The sequence below is a fragment of the Schistocerca americana genome, chromosome 1 (assembly GCF_021461395.2).
Source record: "Schistocerca americana isolate TAMUIC-IGC-003095 chromosome 1, iqSchAmer2.1, whole genome shotgun sequence".
Lineage (NCBI taxonomy): Eukaryota > Metazoa > Arthropoda > Insecta > Orthoptera > Acrididae > Schistocerca > Schistocerca americana.
This window is the reverse complement of record NC_060119.1, coordinates 219,556,609-219,576,954: the sequence shown is the minus strand read 5'-3', so window position 1 is coordinate 219,576,954 and position 20,346 is coordinate 219,556,609. Positions and strand designations below refer to the sequence as shown.

General features: G+C 42.0%; 1 protein-coding gene across 1 annotated transcript in view; it reads left to right on the top strand.

Moving 5' to 3' along the window:
• LOC124620651 overlaps positions 1-20,346 on the top strand; it is a 383,337-nt gene that overhangs the window by 278,650 nt on the left and 84,341 nt on the right. Inside the window, exons 20-21 of the mRNA XM_047147087.1 lie at positions 10,350-10,579; positions 17,494-17,673. Coding sequence (XP_047003043.1) covers positions 10,350-10,579; positions 17,494-17,673 — 410 coding nt within the window. The remainder of the gene's footprint in view (positions 1-10,349; positions 10,580-17,493; positions 17,674-20,346) is intronic.

Genomic DNA, 20,346 nt, shown 5'->3' with positions numbered 1-20,346 from the left:
CTGACTTCTTCCCTGTGTTGCCTAGCAGCAGTAGTGCTGATCTCCCATCCCACGAAGGCCCAGGCCACCAGGTGAGCGCCGGGCGAGGGATCTGCTGGTGCAGGCCCTTGCGTTGCCTGAGGCCTCATTGCAGGAGGGTACAGCGGCCAGTGCACCGCCACAGCCTGGCTTGGCTGTGGACATCTGTAGAAGCCAGTGTACTCTCGTTGATTGAAACTATGCTTAGGCTTCGCCCCAGAAACCTATGTATCCATGTGGCTCGTGGTAGGGATGGCATCTAGACAGAAGACCCAACAGCAACACCAAGGACAGCACAACAGGCGGTCCCAGCATATAACCGATAAGACAGTACTTTTACCACCCAGGACTGGTGGCAAGATGAACAGCTCGTAGTTGGGCTGATGGTCCTGCATCACAGAAGATTGGCCTTGGCCTGGCCCTTGTCTTCAGTTAGTCATGGGTCTGACTGGCAGGGATGCTGCTTGCAGAGTTGAAGTTCCCTCCACAGGCAGATGGTTGTGGACTCATAGCAATGGATCCCAGACTGGTGGTGGCTGGTGACACTTAGTCGTATTCACCAGGTCTTTGTGTTTAATGTCCACCCACGTGTGGATTAAGGAACCGCAAGTGATTTTGTTCAGCTCACAGGATTAATTGGGTGTTAAATATTCTCCGTAGCTTACTTCATGTAGAAACTTTGGAATCATCATTACTACTATTATATTCCATCTAATTTGGAGTAAGTTCAAAGCTTAAGCGTGTGGTAATCCCCATGATAAATTTTGTTTCATATTACGAGCATAGAACCTCCCCTCTTTCTACCAGTATCAGATCAGCGTCCGTGTGAACAGATTTCACTGCTTCCCTTCATATGCTATCGAATTTATTGTGAAAATATTAGACGGATTTATATAAATTGACGAAGGAGATCTAACCAGTTCCAAATTGTCCCACCAGTACTTTCATATAAGGTTGTGGCCAGCAAAGAATTAAATACTATGAGCTTACTAGCCATAGATAGCCAAGTTCAAAACCTTGCTTAATTGCTCACTACCTTGTACAGTTTGTGGTACACGCCCTATATGCCATTAACTGTATGCGTGTGAATGTAAAGTAGCATGCTTGTTGTATTCATGAGTGTAATGCTCATATTCCACTCCTCTACCACCAATAAATCATGTTTGAGGATAGCTAGGTTCATAAAGAGACAAAATTTAAAGATTTTTGCTTGCATTTACGCCCTCTGTGGACTCAAATGTTGAGACAAATCGTCAGTTTAGTGTGAATCTGAATCTCAGTTAAAGTAAAACCTTTTCCATTACTACTCCGCCTCAGTCAATCTAAAGAAAATACTTTTACCCAATAATTACCATTCTTGTCCTTATTATTGAATGTTTTACGCAAATTAAGTAATCAAAGTCAGCAGCTAATGAAATGCAATCTGTGGTAAATTAGAAACAAATAGCTACCAGCTCCCATACTCTATGTATTGTCCCACGGTCATTTGCCATTCCAGCGGCCTCATCCTCATTTTCAGATATCCACATATGCGACATTCAGGAATGAGTTGAAGTTCCCTCCACACCTGGATCACTGCAGACTTGTAGCAGGGAACCCGAAGCTGGCGGCAGCTGGCGACACTTCGTCGTCTTCAGCGCGTCATCCTGCAACTAACAGAGCTGGCGTACCATTGGTATCAGTGAGTCAGATGGAGTGCCCAGGTTCTGAGAATGCGTCGAAGGAAAGCAAGGGTTTAATAGCAGTTAATCACGGGATTCCGAATGGGTTCCCATTTTCTGAGCACTTCTACGCTCTTGGCTACCTAATGTTTAACTTTAGGCTTCAGACGGCTCCTTTATGTAAAATCTGCAGCCTGAAAGCCCTCCATGTGTCATCCCTAGCTGAAATTACCACACGTAGCCGCATTGTGGAAGAGCATTGTGTCTGCTCTAAGCGCTGAATCAAGTGTTGCTGATAATCTGGCACGCTGAGGCGATGAGCTCATTGCCTTTTGTACTTCAGGTCTTCTGAGTGTTGATAATGATTGCACCATCGGTGCGCACTTGACCGTCCAAGTCGGTCTCAACAAAATTTTATTCTTGCAATTAAGTACTGTTCTACTGTGCAACATCTCTTACCTTCAAGCAACGGCTGCTATGAGTAGGATGACTACCTTTAATTCGCCAATTTCGATATGTCGTGAAGAAGCCGCTTCGGCACAACAGGTGCGAGCAGTAGAAAATAAGAATTACTTCTGGACAGTCACTGTGGCGAAAATCAAACTTGCCATTTAGTTTTGTTGACTGTGTGCATTCAGGACCTTCATAATGCATAACTCGTCAGAATTGCGATTAACTAATTGCAAAGGTGCAATGTAAATGTGCTTGTGGGCACTGAACCGATATTAGCTCTAGTATGTGCTGCGAGTCGTCAAATGAGTGAGAGTGAACTTCTTCAGACAGCAGTCGAAATCATCTTGTCATTGTCAAACAATTTGGACTGCTGACTGCTTTACTCGAATCCTTACAAGCCCAGTGTATATTAGGTGTCTCGAGTTAAAAGATTTTTTTAAATCTAACACTGTTTCCCTTTAAAGAGGGTATTGCTGCTACATTTTGGTGATACTGGCTGTACGGCTGTTTCATGTGCTCCTACCATCTGATAATTGATTGGTGATTGCGTGAGTTTAACTTGCTACTATCCTGACTTCCTAGCTGAACCAAACACATCACAGCCTTGGCTGGAGCTTTGAGACGACGCTTCACTGGTTACTTATACAACTTATGCTACCTACAGTGATGTGCAAAACTCAGGGCAAAGTAACTGTTGCGTGCTGCGGTATATCTCCCCCAGACATCTCACATGTGTTCGATGGGATTTAAACCGGGTGAACGAGAAGTCCAGTCTTTTCTCTCAATACCCTCTCCTCCCTTGTCATCCGTAAAAGTCAGGTTATGAGCGAATGCACTCCTGAAAAAAATACACATTAGCAAGTAATACAATGTCACAATTATGCTGACTGGTGAGCGCACCGTGTTCAAAGATCTGCAAGTCAGTATGCCGATGCAGTATTATGCCTCCCCACACCTTAACAAGGGGACCACCTAAACGGCAATGGTCGACAACGCTGGAGTACCCTCACATGACGAGAGGAGGGAAAACGTCATACTCACGGAACAAGGTCAGACATGATCGTTTCTGTGGCCCAGGGTTAGCCCAGGGAGGCGTAATGTTGCGTGGACTTAGTGACCTCTGAACCTTTCAATACAATACAATCACCGGTTAACATTATTGGAACGAGAGAATACTCGGCTAATGAATTGGCTGCCCATTCCCTCACTTAAATGCCATCGAGCACATGTGGTGGGGAGACATAATGCAGCACGTGCAAATGCGTCGACGACCATCCAGCTGTTCTCGACCGCGGTTGTGGAAGACTGGAACGCTCTGCAAGGAGAAGGCCTTGCCAACCTAGTGGCCAGTAGAAAGCATGTTCTAGAGCATGCAGTGCCGTCCTTGGTGATCATACATCCTACTAGGAACAATTTATAACATCCAGGGTACCATCACAAATCGCGGTGTCTATGAATGAAAGTGTCATTTCTGTTTGTCTTACTACACTTTTTTTTTTTCTATAACCTTCTGTACTACACTATAGCAGTAGTACTTTCTAGGTATGGTCCAAGTTTCATCGGGCTATTTGTCATGGCACAGAATAGTAAGGGGATGAGAATTTGAAAATTTTGTTAAAACCCATTCACCTTGCCACAAGCAAAGTAGTCACGCCAGAGGCAGTGAGAGAACCGGGAAATAAGCGGTATTTCGCAAGTGGACCAGGCCTCAACGCGTTATAACACAGTGCCGAGAGAGAGAGAGGGCGAGCTCAGTATAAAGAAACACAGGACAGAAAAACAACTGAAACGCGACGCGCATATTCCTTATCTCGTAAGAGATGTTAAAAGAAACTTTACCTATTTCATAGGAACCAGTGTCAGAGAAAATACACAGCAGTTAAGAGCCTGTTACGCGAGTATAACAGAGTAAGGACACATGCGGTCATTAGCAACCAAGCATCGAGTCATAGCCTCACGTTAGCGCCTTTAAATACTCGAGCTCTCCAGCTCTCAAAGAGTTTATCGTTGGGACCGATGGCGTTCACGGTGATAGCAGTCGATTTCAGGATTAGCATACTATAGCGAATTTGCAGGTACTCCAAAACAATCTACGAACCAGTCGAATGAGATGACGGTCTTCGACTGATGAACTTCATACTGTTCGTCATCTACCACTTCTGCCGGAGGAACTGACTGTCTTCCGACAAAATTACATCGTGGAGTGCTTCAGCGCCGAAACCGACAGCACGGCCTTGTGCGGTTCACGTATCTTTTCAACACTTAGGTGCTGAAACCTACCTGGCCAGTAGGGTGGAGGTCGACCGACCACACGATTTCTGACACCACCACATCCCAGGTGGGTCATCAATGGTCTACATAGGATTCGGAGTGAGATGAGGCACACTCCAGCCGCTACTACGATATCATTCACGCTGGACAATAGCCACGCCGACAGTGCCCCGCGGTGCGAGGTCACTCACCCTTCATCTGGGCCTGCAGACGAGGAGCTGAATTGGCAACCTTCAGCGGGAATCCAACACGCAGCTGAATGAGGCATCGGCTACAAGGCCGGTGTGGAATAAGACGACTGTAAACATGGTTAATGTGTAAATGGAAATGCCGTGTGGCTAGGGCCTCCCGTCGGGTAGACCGTTCGCCTGGTGCAAGTCTTTCTAGTTGACGCCACTTCGGCGACTTGCGTGTCGATGGGGATGAAATGATGATGATAAGGACAACACAACACCCAATTCGTAAGCGGAGAAAAGCTCCGACCCAGCCGGGAATCAAACCCGGGTTTTTAGGTATGACATCCCGTCGAGCAGACCACTCAGCAACCAGGGGCGAACATGGTTAATAACTACTGAACTTTGACAATGTTGTACTAGCGTCAGAGACCCTTCACAGATACCTCAACAGCTATCCTGACTTTATGCGGGGTGTCTCCGCTCGGCGTCTCTGTAAGCTGTTGTCTGAAGTACGCAGTCCGACACCCTCATCAGAGGATTTGGCATCTGACGTGATTGATTGCAGCGCCTGGAATGCGGATGCAGTGGTCTGCCTCTGCAGCGTCCATACTTCGCAGCAGTAACCGCAAGCCTCGTCCTCCCAATAACGAGTCCAGTGTGCTAACCACTGCGCCACCTGGCTCGTTGCGCGGGGACGTATGAGGGGAAATGCTGACGCAATAGCACAAAAAAATTTTTTTTTCTTTGTGATATGGCAGAATTTAAGTGCATTGATGGAAGTGCTATGCCAAAAGCATCTTTTGTAAAACCAACGGAGCTTGTTGGTTTATCACACTTCAGACGCAATTTTATAGAAACGTATTTGGCGCCGGATGTGCTGTTTGTAATTTAAAAGTCCTAGTGAACCATGCTTCAAATTTGTATCGGTAACTTGTTCTACTTTTAGACGTCATGGTAATGCAGCACAGGAGTGTACTAAGTGATGCTGGACGATGATCAGGCAGAAGAGGTAAAAGAGTCTCATTTCGTACAGTGCAATTCGTATTTTTCCTGTCCGATCTATGTTGGCGCAGATATTTTTGGCGTACATATAAATAGTAGTAGATTGCACAAAGTCAGGTACTATTAGTGGTGGTACAGCCACTTTAACGGATCAAGCGTCACAAGTTCAGAGCAAAATGCTCAACAGAAGTTACGCCATGAGGGATTGGTGGCGTATATAGAACCGTTGCGGGCCGCCCGAGATTCACAGGAGGGTTAGAGTGAATAAAAGTCGTCAGTAGCAACGATCCATTTCCCAGTAGGTTCTTCAGTAGTTAACCTCATCACACACTTCACCGGCAAAACAACTGAGAGGACACGGTACTCATTAATGATGGATTGGCTACTCAAAGAATGTGTAATTGATTAGAGGAAGTTATTCTGCTAATGGCCAGTTACGCCTTACGGGTGAAACCAAGACAATACGTGATGTATCATCAGACACTGAGCAAGACAAGTACATTTGTGCAGTTAACGGAAGGTTTGCGTCAGAGATGCCGTAAAATAGTGCCAGGATTTTCAGGAAAAGTTGAGTGGCTTGACACAGAAGGCAAACGATACTCTAGTCACTTTTTCAGACAGAATCCATACAATAAATACGCAAACATATGAGTAGACGGGAAATCCTGATGCGGATCGTGTCATACGCAGGGAGTTAGAAAACAGATCACTCGATGAGTTTTTACGAGGAATTCCCGGGGATATTCACGAGATACTTCTTCTGCACGGGTACGCGCTGATAAGCGACTTCTTGCATCTGAAAAGCATTGTTCGTTGTGCGAAGAAAGGGCATTTGAAAGCGCAGTGCAGTCAACCACAATGTTGCAGATTTGGGAGCTTTGGTCACGAGGCAAAGGTGTGTGGGAGTAAGAAGCAAAGTAAAGGAAATAATCAACGGAAACGGTTAAACATAAACGGGGGTATTTCGTTCGTCGGAAAACTTCTCGGTAAGTCACAGTACGGCAGACACTAAGGCAGAGACGGGTTGTTGTTTGATGGGCTTTGTAAGTGTTAACGAACGTAAATTTCTAGTCGTTTACTTGTGCATATGTATCTATTATAAGTCTAGACTTCGTGGGTAGGAGAAAACTAGGGACGTCAAGGTATAATTTATGTGGAATGGTATACAATGACTTGGTACCACTGGGGACAATACGGGTCGTTTTTAGGAGTGAAACTAAAGAGTATCTTGAGCGTATGGAAGTGTTGCCAACTGCGGGATAAGGGGTATTTTGCGAATTTTGGACTTAATTTCCTGGGCAAGCATCACGAAAAAATTAATCTACCACCGTTCACCGTTGAGCTTGGTGAGAACTTGTTTCCAATGGGTCGAACAACTGTAAATGTTTCAATGTCGCAAGGTACACCGATTGCTGAGGTGTCAGATCTGAACTGCGTACACGTGCATTAATGATGATTACGGACGACAAAGTATCTGCTGGTACAGCAGAGATTATGTGTAGCTGAGCCACTACAGAACAATGAAGCATTACAAGCATTACATGAAATGTATTGTTTTACACGAAGAAGCGTTGCGCGCGTAACCATCGTTAATGGGGAACTGATGATTCCCGTAAGCTCGTGTAACATTGGGCAGATGAAGTGAATCTCTCGAAAGGATTACGTACAGAAAGTTTAGAGGTAACTGAAGATGAGGATATCGAAGGGTCATGTTGTGATCAGAGCATGAAACAAACCGTCAATGCGTCTGTACAACGTGACAAAGTTCGTCACTTGAAAGGTAGTGAACGAGAAGCCATGGAAACTTTGTTGTTAGAATGTTCAGACATTCAATTTAGATGGTCCACGCTCAGCAACACCTATCGCAGAACACCGCATACCAACAGGCGAAGAACCACCTGTTTACAGCAAAGCATACCGTACTTGTATAGCGAAACACTTACAGACAGTCAGGCAGTAGTAGACGAATTTACTGTCCTTGTATCCAAAAAATCGGTTGACAGTACTAGAAAACATCTGTTTTGCTGTGACTGTCGTCACTTGAATGCACGAACCACAATGGATGCATACACAATACCGAACGTAACGGATACATTTAATAACCTAGGAAAATGTAAAAATTTGTCAACGGTTGATCTTAAAAGTGGCTTCACCAACTAGAAGTATTTTCTGAAGACAGACCCAAAACTGCTTTCACAGCAAATTCACTTGATTACCAACAGCAGCTTTGCAAGTAGTAGATGGGAGCTAGGCAAAATAGTATTTTTGCGTGTAAAAAAAAAAGAAATGGTTGAGGTACTTGTACAATATTTATGATAAAAATCATGAATGATTGTGAGCTTCATTTAATCTAAATGCTGTGTTCTCTTAAAAATACACCGCAAGATACATTCAATCATTCAAACGTTTAACTAGCCTGAATTAACTGCATGAAAATTAAGTATTTCATGTACAAATATTTAAGGAGTAGTAGAAAGCATTATAGTGTGTAACATACTTGTGTGTTGATTTGGTGCTGCAAATAACTTAGATTTTCTTTTGGCATTATTTGAACCTACATCTTTGCATAACTTTTCCAAAGATTTAGTTTATTCATGGCTTATTACTAAACTGAGACGAAGCATTCTTACCAGTCGTCACAGTGCACAAAGTAATATTAAATATTTTTCATTTATGAGTACATCACACATTCTGGTTTGTGTGTTTGTGTTTGTGAGCGTTTGTGTGGAAAATAGCTTTGTAGCACTTGGTGCAAACATTATATTTTTTTGTGTTGCTGACATACTTTTTGCAGGCAATTAATTAACATTGTAACACTTGGAAAGCATTATAGAACAATTTAGATGGGGAAATATTTAATGTAAGGATCGCTGTGCTTTACATCAAGTATAGGCCTAAGAAACTGGAATTAATTACGAGTACATTCTTCCACTAGCTTGACTGCTTAGCATTGTATTTTAGCTAACATGTATTTTCTGCAATTATATGCCTGGTCAAATTAGTTTGACTGCATTGGGAATGTCAACTGTGTGTTTATCATGCCATTTGTAACTATTTATGCATGGAAGTAACATTAAGATACTTACTTTGGAGGTCAAAAGCGTGTTTAGCCATCAGTTTGATCGATGAGGTTCATGATCTCAGTAATAAGAGGGTTTGTAATGTCCCCACAGAAAATACCCTCTACCACACACCAATTAATCATTGTCAATCAAACCATCCACATTCATACACTTTGGAAAAGTTATCTGATCTGATTTTTTCGTAATATATGCGGCGACAGCTCGTCGACGCCAAAGTATTTTCTAGTACGTTTATTCTTTGAAATAACAGAGATGCATATATGCATTCTCCATGGTTGTTAGAGTGGTAACGAGGACAGCTTCTGGAGTATCTGTTGAGGGATTGACGTGTTTCTGAGAGATACATATTCTGCTTTTCTTCTCGCTAAAGCGAGCCAATTAACATTTGTGCCGCTAGCGGTTTTTTTTAAGAGAAAGAGACTGTAAACGTAAAATAATTAAGACGTGGAATCACCGGAGATCTGGACACGTAGTGGAGATGGATTTAATACACAATTTCCTTCATAAGTAAGGTTTGTGACTTTTTTGTTCTGGAGTGAATGAACGAATGAGTTTTTTCTGAATCATTTGTTGATCACATTGGCCCTGTAATTAGTGGGGAAGTTTCAGCTGTGTCGAAGAGAGCCTGCAATCACTGAGTCTGTGTTAAATCGCCCAAAAAGGCTTCGTACACATCTGGAATTCGCAATCTTTCGTAAAAGGAACAAATTGTCCACACGATTGATTCTCCCGACTGAATGCAGTGTTTAACAGTAATAATAAATGTAAAGATCTCTTACAGCAAGCCAGCCGCTGATTACCAAGACGAAGGACTCCACCAAAGATTCTATTTGGCTCATTTCACGTAATGAAATATTATATTAAAACTGTACATGGATAAAGGAGAGAAATAGAGAGAGCGAATGAAAAAAGAGATAATACTAATAATCCTCCATTAGTCTAACTTTTCGCCTTTCTTATCACAGATCAGCCAAGAAATGGGAGGCCCTTACTTTACTGTATAGATTTATGTGTGAAGGTGAAGGGATCTTAAAGGCAACAGATACACGCCTATACAGACAAGACATTACACAAAGTTAGCGGCTAGCTGCATTCATCATCTATTCCTAGATGAAGAGACGGCAACTTATTATCCTAAACATTTAAAAAAGTGTTAAAGGTTGACGTCATTAATTAGGATGGTAGACTTTGTGACGTCATGGAACTGCGTTCCTTGCACTCCAAAGTCGATCAGGTAGCAGGCAGATATACAATCGACGAACGATACAGAAACTGTCGTCTGATCAAGTGCATCCGTTCATTCTTCTACTGCCCCCTGTAGATGGCCTGTGTAGCTTTTTGACGATGTCCTGTTCGAGTTTTCTGAGGGCCGAATTATCAGAACACAATGACATTTGACGTAACCTCTGGTAGCAGAAGTCGTAGAAGTATGGATGCCAATATCAACACTTCTATGACACTACAAGATGTCAGGCGCTGTTGCTCAAGAGTGTGTTTCGCTCATTCTTTGAGAGGAAGCAAACGAAAGACTTTGTTTCAAATACACAGCGTAGATAGCGACACAAGGGTCCTGGGGGACTTATTATTGGTAGCTAGGTTTTCCCTTAGAAAACAAATAATGCTCGCTGATAAACACCATCTCCGCAGATAATCAAGATTTCAGTCCTCTAGACCGCGTCAACAAGTCGTCACTCGCTGCGAGATACGGAGAAAACCAGCAACCGTACCTGTGCTAACTTCGTGGCGCAAACACACACATACACAATGAGGATGTCGCATCTCTCTCTGGTCGTAGTTCTGCTCGCTGTCGCCAGCCCAGCGCTGTGTCTCGAGTGGTGGAAAACCGCAATAATCTACCAGATATACCCCAAGTCTTTCAAGGATTCTGATGGCGATGGCGTCGGCGACCTTCGTGGTAAGTACCAGCATATTTCCCGAGTGAAGTAAGTTTTATGTTGGTTATCGACGTTCTGAATACCCAGTATCAACTGAACCTTTTTTCTTCATTTGTTCAACAACTCTTAAGGGTGAAGTTGGTCGTCCCCCACGTACTACAATGAAAAAACTTACCTCCCCGATTAGGTTCAGAGGATTGTTGTTTGTGTCTATCCACTACCTTTGGTTATGAATTCAATAGAATTTTGCATGAAATGTATATATTTTAAAACCGTTTGTTCATTTAAAACGTCATCAGAGCGTGCATTGTACGTATGTAGATTTCTATGTTTTCTAATATGTTCGTTATTAAGTCATTAGAGAAAACGTTCTGCGTTGTGGTTATCGTTCTTTAAATGGTTGAAGAACGTAGACAGTGTATTTTCGGTAGTTCTCATGTGCTCTCGATTTTTTATACGGAAGTTGTGCCCCGTCTACACTACGTAAGCTTTATTGCAACCTTGTCATTCCATCCCTGGATTTGTGTATATTGGTAAATTTGTTTTTCCAGCGTGAAGTCTATGGCGGATATTGCTTTTCGTTCTATATGAGTACTGGATACCTGTGTTCTTCATCACCTTCACTAACAACACTTATTCACACATTTTCGAAATTTACAGAAAGCACTTAACAACTGACAGCATCATACAAGCTAATTCATGCCATCCAAGTAAGCAAACTTCCAAGGCATGATCAACAGGATACAAAATCCACCACTAAATGAAGTTGCTACACAAAAAGAAAACCGACACTTTACGATAGACACCACTACAAAATGGTTTAATCCAAGACATAGTAATACAGATACACAAAATAAAAATTACATCTACACAGTAAAATATTCACAAGGACATAAAATTAGCCGTAGAAACACCAATAAAGTCTGAACTAACATACGTACATGTAACGGTTTAGGCACAATATCAAAATGGTTCAAATGGCTCTGAGCACTATGGGACTCAACTGCTGTGGTCATAAGTCCCCTAGAACTTAGAACTACTTAAACCTAACCAACCTAAGGACATCACACACATCCATGCCCGAGGCAGGATTCGAACCTGCGACCGTAGCGGTCGTGCGGTTCCAGACTGAAGCGCCTTTAACCGCGCGGCCACTCCGGCCGGCGGCACATTATCAGACAAATTAAACGCATTAATGAAGAACACAAGTAACCAATTCGCATGTAGAACCAACAGCAATATCCGCCACAGACTTCACTTAGAAAAAGCAAAACTACCAATACACACAAACCCTGGCATGTTTAAAACCGAATGTCAGGATAGCAATAAATTTGACGTAGGACAGGCAGGGCGCATCTTCAGTATAATATATCGGGGCGCACGAGGAAACGCGAACATAATCCGCCTACGTTCTTCAACCCATTAAAGAACGATAACTTCAACGCAGAACACATGGAATTAGCAATGGAAATTTTACACATGTTAGCTAGAGCTTTAATAACCGACGTACTTGAACAGATGGAAATCTACGTACACACAGTACAAAGCCCTGATGACATTTTAAATGAACTAGTGGATTTAAAAGGTTCATAGGACATCGTGATGCCAACTAGTTGCCTATCGTGCTGTCGTCTGCAGCGACCCGTAGTTAGAAAGCAGCGTGCACAAGCATAGACCAGCATACGACTCCTCCAGCCGTTGTTAACTTTGCAGGTATTAGCTCTACCCCTCGTTCAAATAGCTCCCCAGTTGGGCTCACAGGGCCGATTGGACGCCATTCCACACCTCCCAACAGGAAAAAAATCCCCCGTTGTAGCGGGAAGTGGACCTGCGTCCTCAGCATAACTGTCGGACAAGCTGATAGGGATGGGAGAAACCGACTGGTTAAAATCGATACCGGTACTTTAGTTCTGAATAATCGAAATTTTCTCTGTTTCTGTGTTCTCGGTTACAACAAATGTTTTTTTTATTTTTTACTTATTACCGAGTATAAAAACCGAAATATCGTTTAGCCATAGCAACAGAGCTGAATTTTTTTATTTTTAAATAAATCTTTCTTTTTTTTTTTTTTTTTTAAAGAAAGAGTAATTTTTATTAGTAAAATTTGTGTTGGTTCGAAATGTTGTGTTATTAGAAAATGGGAAAAGTAACAAGTGTATTTTAGTAACAATGCCGACAGAAATGAACAAGGAACACATGGCGTAAGAATTGGTACAGCATTGCTGATAAAATAATGTCTCTGTCGTGGCTCAAGTTACTCGTGCACTTGTCCCCACATGGTCTGTACAACAGCTTCTCTCTGTCATCGCCGGACATCCGTCGTACTGCAAAATGGCTCCAACCATGGTCCAGAAATACGAGGGTTGGAATTTTAAAAGTGGCAACTATTTATTTACAGCTCGTACAGAATAGATACATGTTTCAATGTTTTACTGACCTTCAAAGCAGTCACCAGCATTGTGCATAACCCGTTGCCAGCGATGTGGAAGTCGTAGGATACTCTTAGCAGTGCCAGTTGTGTTGACAGTTCGAGCGGCGCGGTCTATTGCCCGACGAATTTGTGGCAGTTCTAATGCCGTGAAGTATTCCCTCAGTTTAGAAATCGAGTTGAACTCACGAGGGCTTATGTCAGGGGAGTGCAGTAGGTGGTATAGAACTTAGAAGCCCTATCAGTCAAACAAATCAGTAACAGCTTTCACTATACGTGCTTGAGCATTGTCTTGCAAAATGATGGTCAGGTCCTACAGAAAGTGTCATCACTTCTGTCTCTAAGCTGGTCATAGATCGTGCTCCAAAAATGAACAGAATAGAGGCATAAGTGATGACTCTTCCTGTAGGACCTGATCATCATTTTGCAGGACAATGTTCAGGCACGTACAGTGAAAGCTGTTACTGATTTGTCTGTCTGATGGGGCTTCTAAGGGCTATACCGCCTACTGCACTCCCCTGACCTAAGCCCTCGTGAGTTCAACTCCATTTCTAAACTGAGGGAATACTTCACGGCACTCGAATCAGAACTGCTACAAATTCGTCGGGCAATAGACCGCGCCGCTCGAACTGTCAACACAACTGGCACTGCTAAGAGTATCCTACGACTTCCACATCGCTGGCAACGGGTTATGCACAACGCTGGTGACTGCTTTGAAGGTCAGTAAAACTTTGAAACACATATTATTCTGTACGAGCTGTAAATAAATAGTTGCCACTATTGAAGTTCCATCCCTCGTATTTTTACGAAGTGAGGTAGAAATGAAGTACAATGCTTCATTTGCTTTAAAAGGTTAAAGATTTGTCTGTAATTTTTATGAAATAATAAAAGAGGAAGAAAATTATGGCAACAATAATAAATTAAAACCTTAACAACAGTTAATTCATAGTATACAATAAAAATAGGAAGTAGCAGATCTGCTACCTGTGCCTACATAATATGTCTTTATATGCGCGTAGTCCTTAAACACTGGAAAAATTAACAAGAAAAATAGAGTTCTTCAACCTGAGTTTTCGCCTTTAGCGCTGACTGTTCGGAACGAACGTGATTTTTCGTAATATTTAATCGCTTAACACTTATCGAGAAAAGCAAGCCGCGCGGGATTAGCCGAGCGGTCTTGGGCGCTGCAGTCATGGACTGTGCGGCTGGTCCCGGCGGAGGTTCGAGTCCTCCCTCGGGCATGGGTGTGTGTATTTGTCCTTAGGATAATTTAGGTTAAGTAGTGTGTAAGCTTAGGGACTGATGACCTTAGCAGTTATGTCCCATAAGATTTCACACACATTTGAACATTTTTTGAGAAAAGCAAGAAATGGCGGCCGGACTAAGTTTTCTTTTATTTTCCTATTTAATTTAATATTTTGATTCTGAGTATTTTGTAACTAAAAGACTCAAAATTTCTCAATCTTTGTTCGATTTCTACATTTATTATAGGAAATAATTGAAATAAAAAACCGAAAATCGGTTTTTTCAGAAATCCGTTATTTTGAACAGTTTTAGCTGTGAGGTTAAACCCACAAGGAAAAAAGAAACCATATAACCATAAACCGATTGCTTCAGCGATAATAGCAATTCCTAAAAGCTGACCGCTCAGTTGCGTGATACAATACATGAATATGTTACTCTCTTATTGTACCCTTATCTTGTAGACCTTCGTGACTGGTATTCAGTTAAGTTGCTGAGGATGGACGCACCCATCCACAAACACTTTTGATGCGCTCCATTTCCTGCCTTGATCCAGCTCAAATGGCTACAGTTGTTTTACTGCAGCGTTAAAAACGTTAGCTGCGTGTGAACTACTCCTGTAGTTTGTTGTTGTGAACTGTGTATCGTCTTACTTTGATTCTTTTGCATTTCTGGACGAAGGATATTTTGCTTTTATAAATACTATGCGTGAAGTACTTGCCTGAAGCTACAATATGTAATGAAGAATAATGTAAAATTTTCGTGTGCCACAGTTGATTGTGTAATACATGCATGATGCTTCTTCTCAAAACCTTTTCCCTTCCTCCCACAAATGCAGAAGAACCAAAGCGAGACGAAACGCCGTTCAGTAGAACAAATTATAGGAACAGGCCACCTGTTGCTGCCAATTCTGACACTGCAATAAAACAAACCTGTCACGAAAGCAAACTAAAGCTTCTTGAAAGTAATTGTTGCTGCGTTCTCCATTCACTATCGTCAAATAAATTACTATGTTGGATCCGTTTCGGCCAGTGTGGGTGCTAACAAGTGTTTGCCATTTCATTCGAGCAAAATATCTTCAGTGGTCTGGAAATACCGGGTTTTGCGCTGTTTTAATTGCTCAGTATCTGAAATGGTAAGTTTTATTGTCCACTAAAACCTACCTTTAACTTTCAGGTGGTCTAATAACACTGTCTACATCATTATGTTCTCACTGCCAACTGCACAACTGACACTGAATTTCTTCTTTATTACTCTTCCTCAGAATTACACATTTACGGAAATGTTGAAGTCCATTATGTAAAATTTTGTTTTAGCACTCACTCTGTTTCCTTGGGATAGCGTATTATTGATTCTTTTGTCCACAGTTTCACATAATAATTGCGATATTGTCAGTCTACCATGGTCTGACGTACTAAACGCGTGAGCGAACAGAATTACGAGTATTACTTTCAGATTCTGAAGATGAACACGAAAAACATATGCTCGTTGCTGCATTGACAGAATTTGAGGAAGTCAAGAAGTTGCGTACCATTTCTGAACATAAGAACACAGAAATTGACAGTTTAAAACACTTGGGGAGTTACGGATGTCCATATGAATTTGAATGTGAACACCTATCCACATAATCACACACATAAACACACACCCACACAAAACATACCTTTACATTGTGGTTATCAGAATATATCATCACATTTGAAGTGAAAAAAATATGAAAAGTCTTAAATATAATTTCTCAAGACAAATTCCAATGTCAATGTGAACTAGCGCATTCCTTACCAAATAGCGAACAATATTTAGAACCACAACTTCTATCTCCTTCATCATCTGCTGTTATGACTTTATATATACAGGGTGGAGTGCGGTAAACTGCTGATTTGGGAATGAAATAAAAAAAATATATAATGAGCACTTAGAAACTTAAATTTTAATTTTCTCATATTGGACAATAATGGAAGTTTCTAATTACATGGTTTAAGCAGCATATCTCGCAAATGTCTGCTTTCGTAATCCACACACTGCTGCAGTCGTTTCCCAAAATTCTCACGCAGTCTCTCAAGCACGTCTTCTGGTATTCTTGCAATTTCAGCCTCAGTATTGTACTGTACGTCTTCCAAGGTGTTCGGACGGTTGCAATACACCTTTGACCTCAGGTAAACCCCAAAGAAAACAATCGCATAGGGCTAAGTCCGGTGACTGTGCGGGCAGTTGAGATCCCCCATCCGAGAGATAAGCGTTCTAGGAAACGTTTGCCTCAAAAAATTCGTGGTAATGCCCGCTGTGTGTTTAGTGGTACCGTCTTGTTGAAACCAGGTACCCTGTAACTGCATTGCCTCGAAAGCCGGCTGGAAAAACTCTTGCAGCGTAGTTAAGTAACGATACGAATTCAGTTATAGCACGACGATTTTCCTGGAGAAAGTAAGGGTCGATGATGCCCACTCCTGATTCAGCGCGCCACACAGTGACATGGGCTTAGTGCAGGGGCCTCTGGCGTATTTGCCTGGGGTTTGTGTCGCTCCAGTAGCGCATTTCTGTTTGTTTACAAACCAAGTGGCGTGAAAAGTGACTCATCATAAAATAAAACATTCGCGTCACGGCGTGTAGCTGCGAGCATGTCTTTACGAGATATTCTTCGCGTTACACAAACCCGTACTGACTATTGCTGGACCATGCACATTTTATATGGGTGAAAATTCAGTTCATTATGAAGAATCCAGTGGAAAGAACGTCTTAAAATGCCAAGAGCAAGTGCCTATTTCTGAGCTGAGCGTTTCCGAGATTGCTGTACTGCCGCTCTAACACGTTCGCCATTTGTAGTGTTGTAACGCTTCTCTCAGGTCCTCCTCGTACAGATGACACACCACCTGTTGTTCTGATGGCATTCACCCTATCTGAAATTGACTGCTGTCCAGGAACACGTTGGCATGGGGGTACAGCAAACCGCAAACGAAAAGCACGCTGCACTGCAATGGTCGAGTGGAAATTCGAGAAATACACTTTAGCACAAAACGAGCGTTCCTTACGTTTAGACTGCATCATCGCAACTGAACACCAGTTGAATACAAATCTCCCGTCGGTCACTATGAACCGCGCCCACTCTCCCCTCTATTCGACCAACAGTGCCGCCACAGCGTGAATTCTAAAAAAGCTATTTACCGCGCTTCACCCTGTATGATCTACCAAAAGATGAATCTGTCTTCGTGCAACCTGTTACTGTGTGAGAGCGACGAAATGTACTGCAAGAATCTGCATTGTTCGCAGGTATAATCGAGAAACTGGACTACCTGAATGATCTTGGAGTGTCGGCGATATGGATATCTCCTATCTTCAGGTCGCCGATGGCTGACAACGGCTACGACGTCTCGGATTACCGGGACATCGATCCAATTTTCGGAACTATGGATGACTTCGACGAACTTCTGGAAACAGCGCACAGTAAAGGTATGACTCTTTCTGCATGATAGGCAGAGTATTTCATTCTGATATCGACTTACCACCAGCCCGGATAGCCATGCGTGTTAAAGCGTCGCATGCGGGATGGGGTGGTACGCCGGCCACATCTCACTAGGTGAATGCCTCAAGTCTGTCTCAGTTACACGATTCACAAACATTTAGAAAAAAAAAATGTTTCGCTCACTTTCACACGAACAACATTACACACAGGCAGCTGGGGTACACACATTCCGTCCAGGGGTGGTAGAAAGTGGGAGGGGACGTTGGGAGAGGGGTGCAGAATGGGGTGGCGACAGGAATGTCATCCCCGTTCGCCCTCAGATTAACCATGCCAAATCCGTTAACAATCATGGTGACTGTGCGCCGATGCGTGGTATGACACAAGAAAAAGATTTTGACTTACCACCAGACAGAAAGAACAACGTGATAATCTTCTAAGTTTATTGTTGTTTTCTTCGCCCTTCTTTGCCTCACCATGATTGAGACTGAGTTTCTCTTGTCTGCAGTTTAAGAAACTTATTCACGTTGCATTTAGGCTCGATGTGATAAATTATTCAGACGCAGTCATCCATGTTCTGGTGCTAGTATTTTCTTAGAATTTAATATCCTACTTGCATCTGCTTTCCTTTACATCGCAAATTATCACTTTATATAAACATAAGCCAGTGAAATCCTGCCAATGACTTTCTGGGTCCATCTGTTATTCGTGTAATCTTAGTAATTGTATCTTCCACTCCATCTTGTCCCCTGATCTATTTGTTTGTATTATTTTCTGTTCTAGTATCACCCCACACCATTTTCTGCATTGCATACTGAGCAACTCGGTTTTTGAATGGTTTTTGTATTACAGTTACATGTATCATTGTCAGTCAAAACGGGTGAAACACAATGATCGTTATTTTCCAGTTTCAAATTCATCTGTAAAGCTTGCGAAAAAAATTCATTTTAATGTAAATTACTTCAGTCTGAAACCGCGCGATCGCTACGGTCGCAGGTTTGAATCCTGCCTCGGGCATGGATGTGTGTGATGTCCTTAGGCTAGTTAGGTTTAAGTAGTTCTGAGTTCTAGGTGACTGATGACCTCAGTTGTTAAGTCCCATAGTGCTCAGTGCCATTTGAACCATTTTTGGAGTGAAGACGATGTGTTACGGAAAGAAATGCAAAATAACCATGACAGTGGCAATGACGCTGCAGATTCTGTGGACTATTCCAATAACGAGGGCTAAGTAGCATCTGTATCCGACTAAGGGAAATCTTTTATCTGATTTTATTTTTTGTGTGGCTGTACTTTTACTGTCTCCTTCACTTGCGTGTAATAAGGTAAGCAACTGTATGTTTTCAAAATACACTTTGTAGGTGCATACAGGTTTTTCTGTAACTCTAGTTGAACAAAGGGGAGCGGCGGATCGTCTTGGATTTGGAGATATACGGCATATGCGAAAAAAATTTTGGTGCAAAGATTGGGAATTTGCTTTGAAAGTTCATAAATGTAAAACTGTTAACTTCACAAAACGATCCTATGACTATACTATCAGTGAGTCACAGTTGGAATCGGCTAACTCAGACAAATACCTGGGCATAACACTTTGCAGGGGTATGAAATGGAATGATCACATAGGCTCTGTTGTGAGTAAAGCATGTGGTAGCATTCGGTTTATTGGTTGAATGCTGGGAAAGTGCAATCAGTCTACAATGGATATTGCTTACAAATCACTTCTGTGACCCATTCTATAATATTGCTGAAGTTGTGAGACCTGTACCAGATAGAACTAGCAGGGGATGTTGAACATTTTCAGAGAAGGGTGACATGTTTGTTTGACCAGTTTGGAAAGTGTTACAGAGATGCTGAAGAAACTGGACAGGCTGACACTTGAAGATAGATGTAAACTATGCCGAGAAAATCTACTAACAATAATTTTTGAAAACACTGTTGGAACATACAAAGTTTCAAGAACCGACGTTAAATGATGGTTCTACGAATATGGAACAAGCCCCTCTGTACTGACCACATAAGGAACTTAAGGTCAAGATTAGAATAACTACAGCAGGTACAGAGGCATTCAAACATTCATTCTTTCCGCGCCCCATACGTAATGGAATGGGAAGAAACCCTAATAGCTGGTACAATGGGACATACCGTCTGTTATGCTCTTCACAGAGTTTTGCAGAGTAGGCCTATAGATAGAGGTGTAAATGTAGATATCTAGTGTGTTCAGTGCCCTATTAACGACGTGAAAACCGAATGCGAGAAAGAAAAAGAAACTGCATATTTTCAGGATACAGCACATTATTTTCTTTATGGCAGTCAATTTTGAAAGAAAACGTGTACTTTGTCGCTTAAAACCTTACACAACCTGTGTCTGTCCGAATGTTTATTAGAGTATCGTGATAAAATCTGAAGTAAACCGACCAAGAATTTTAGAGAGAATTTTAGAGATTTTTTGCTAATGTTTCGTCTTTATATATCAGTTTAGACTACTAATCGCACGAAAGAAGCGAGTATTCACAAAAACAAAAATTAAATACAAGATAAAAATACTTATTGTTATTTACGGAGCTTGAATACTATCATTGACGTATTTAACTTTTTTTTAACAATAAGGCGTTACCCATGTCAGTTTGAAATATTTTATTTATTTTCGTGTGACCAGTAACTGAAAA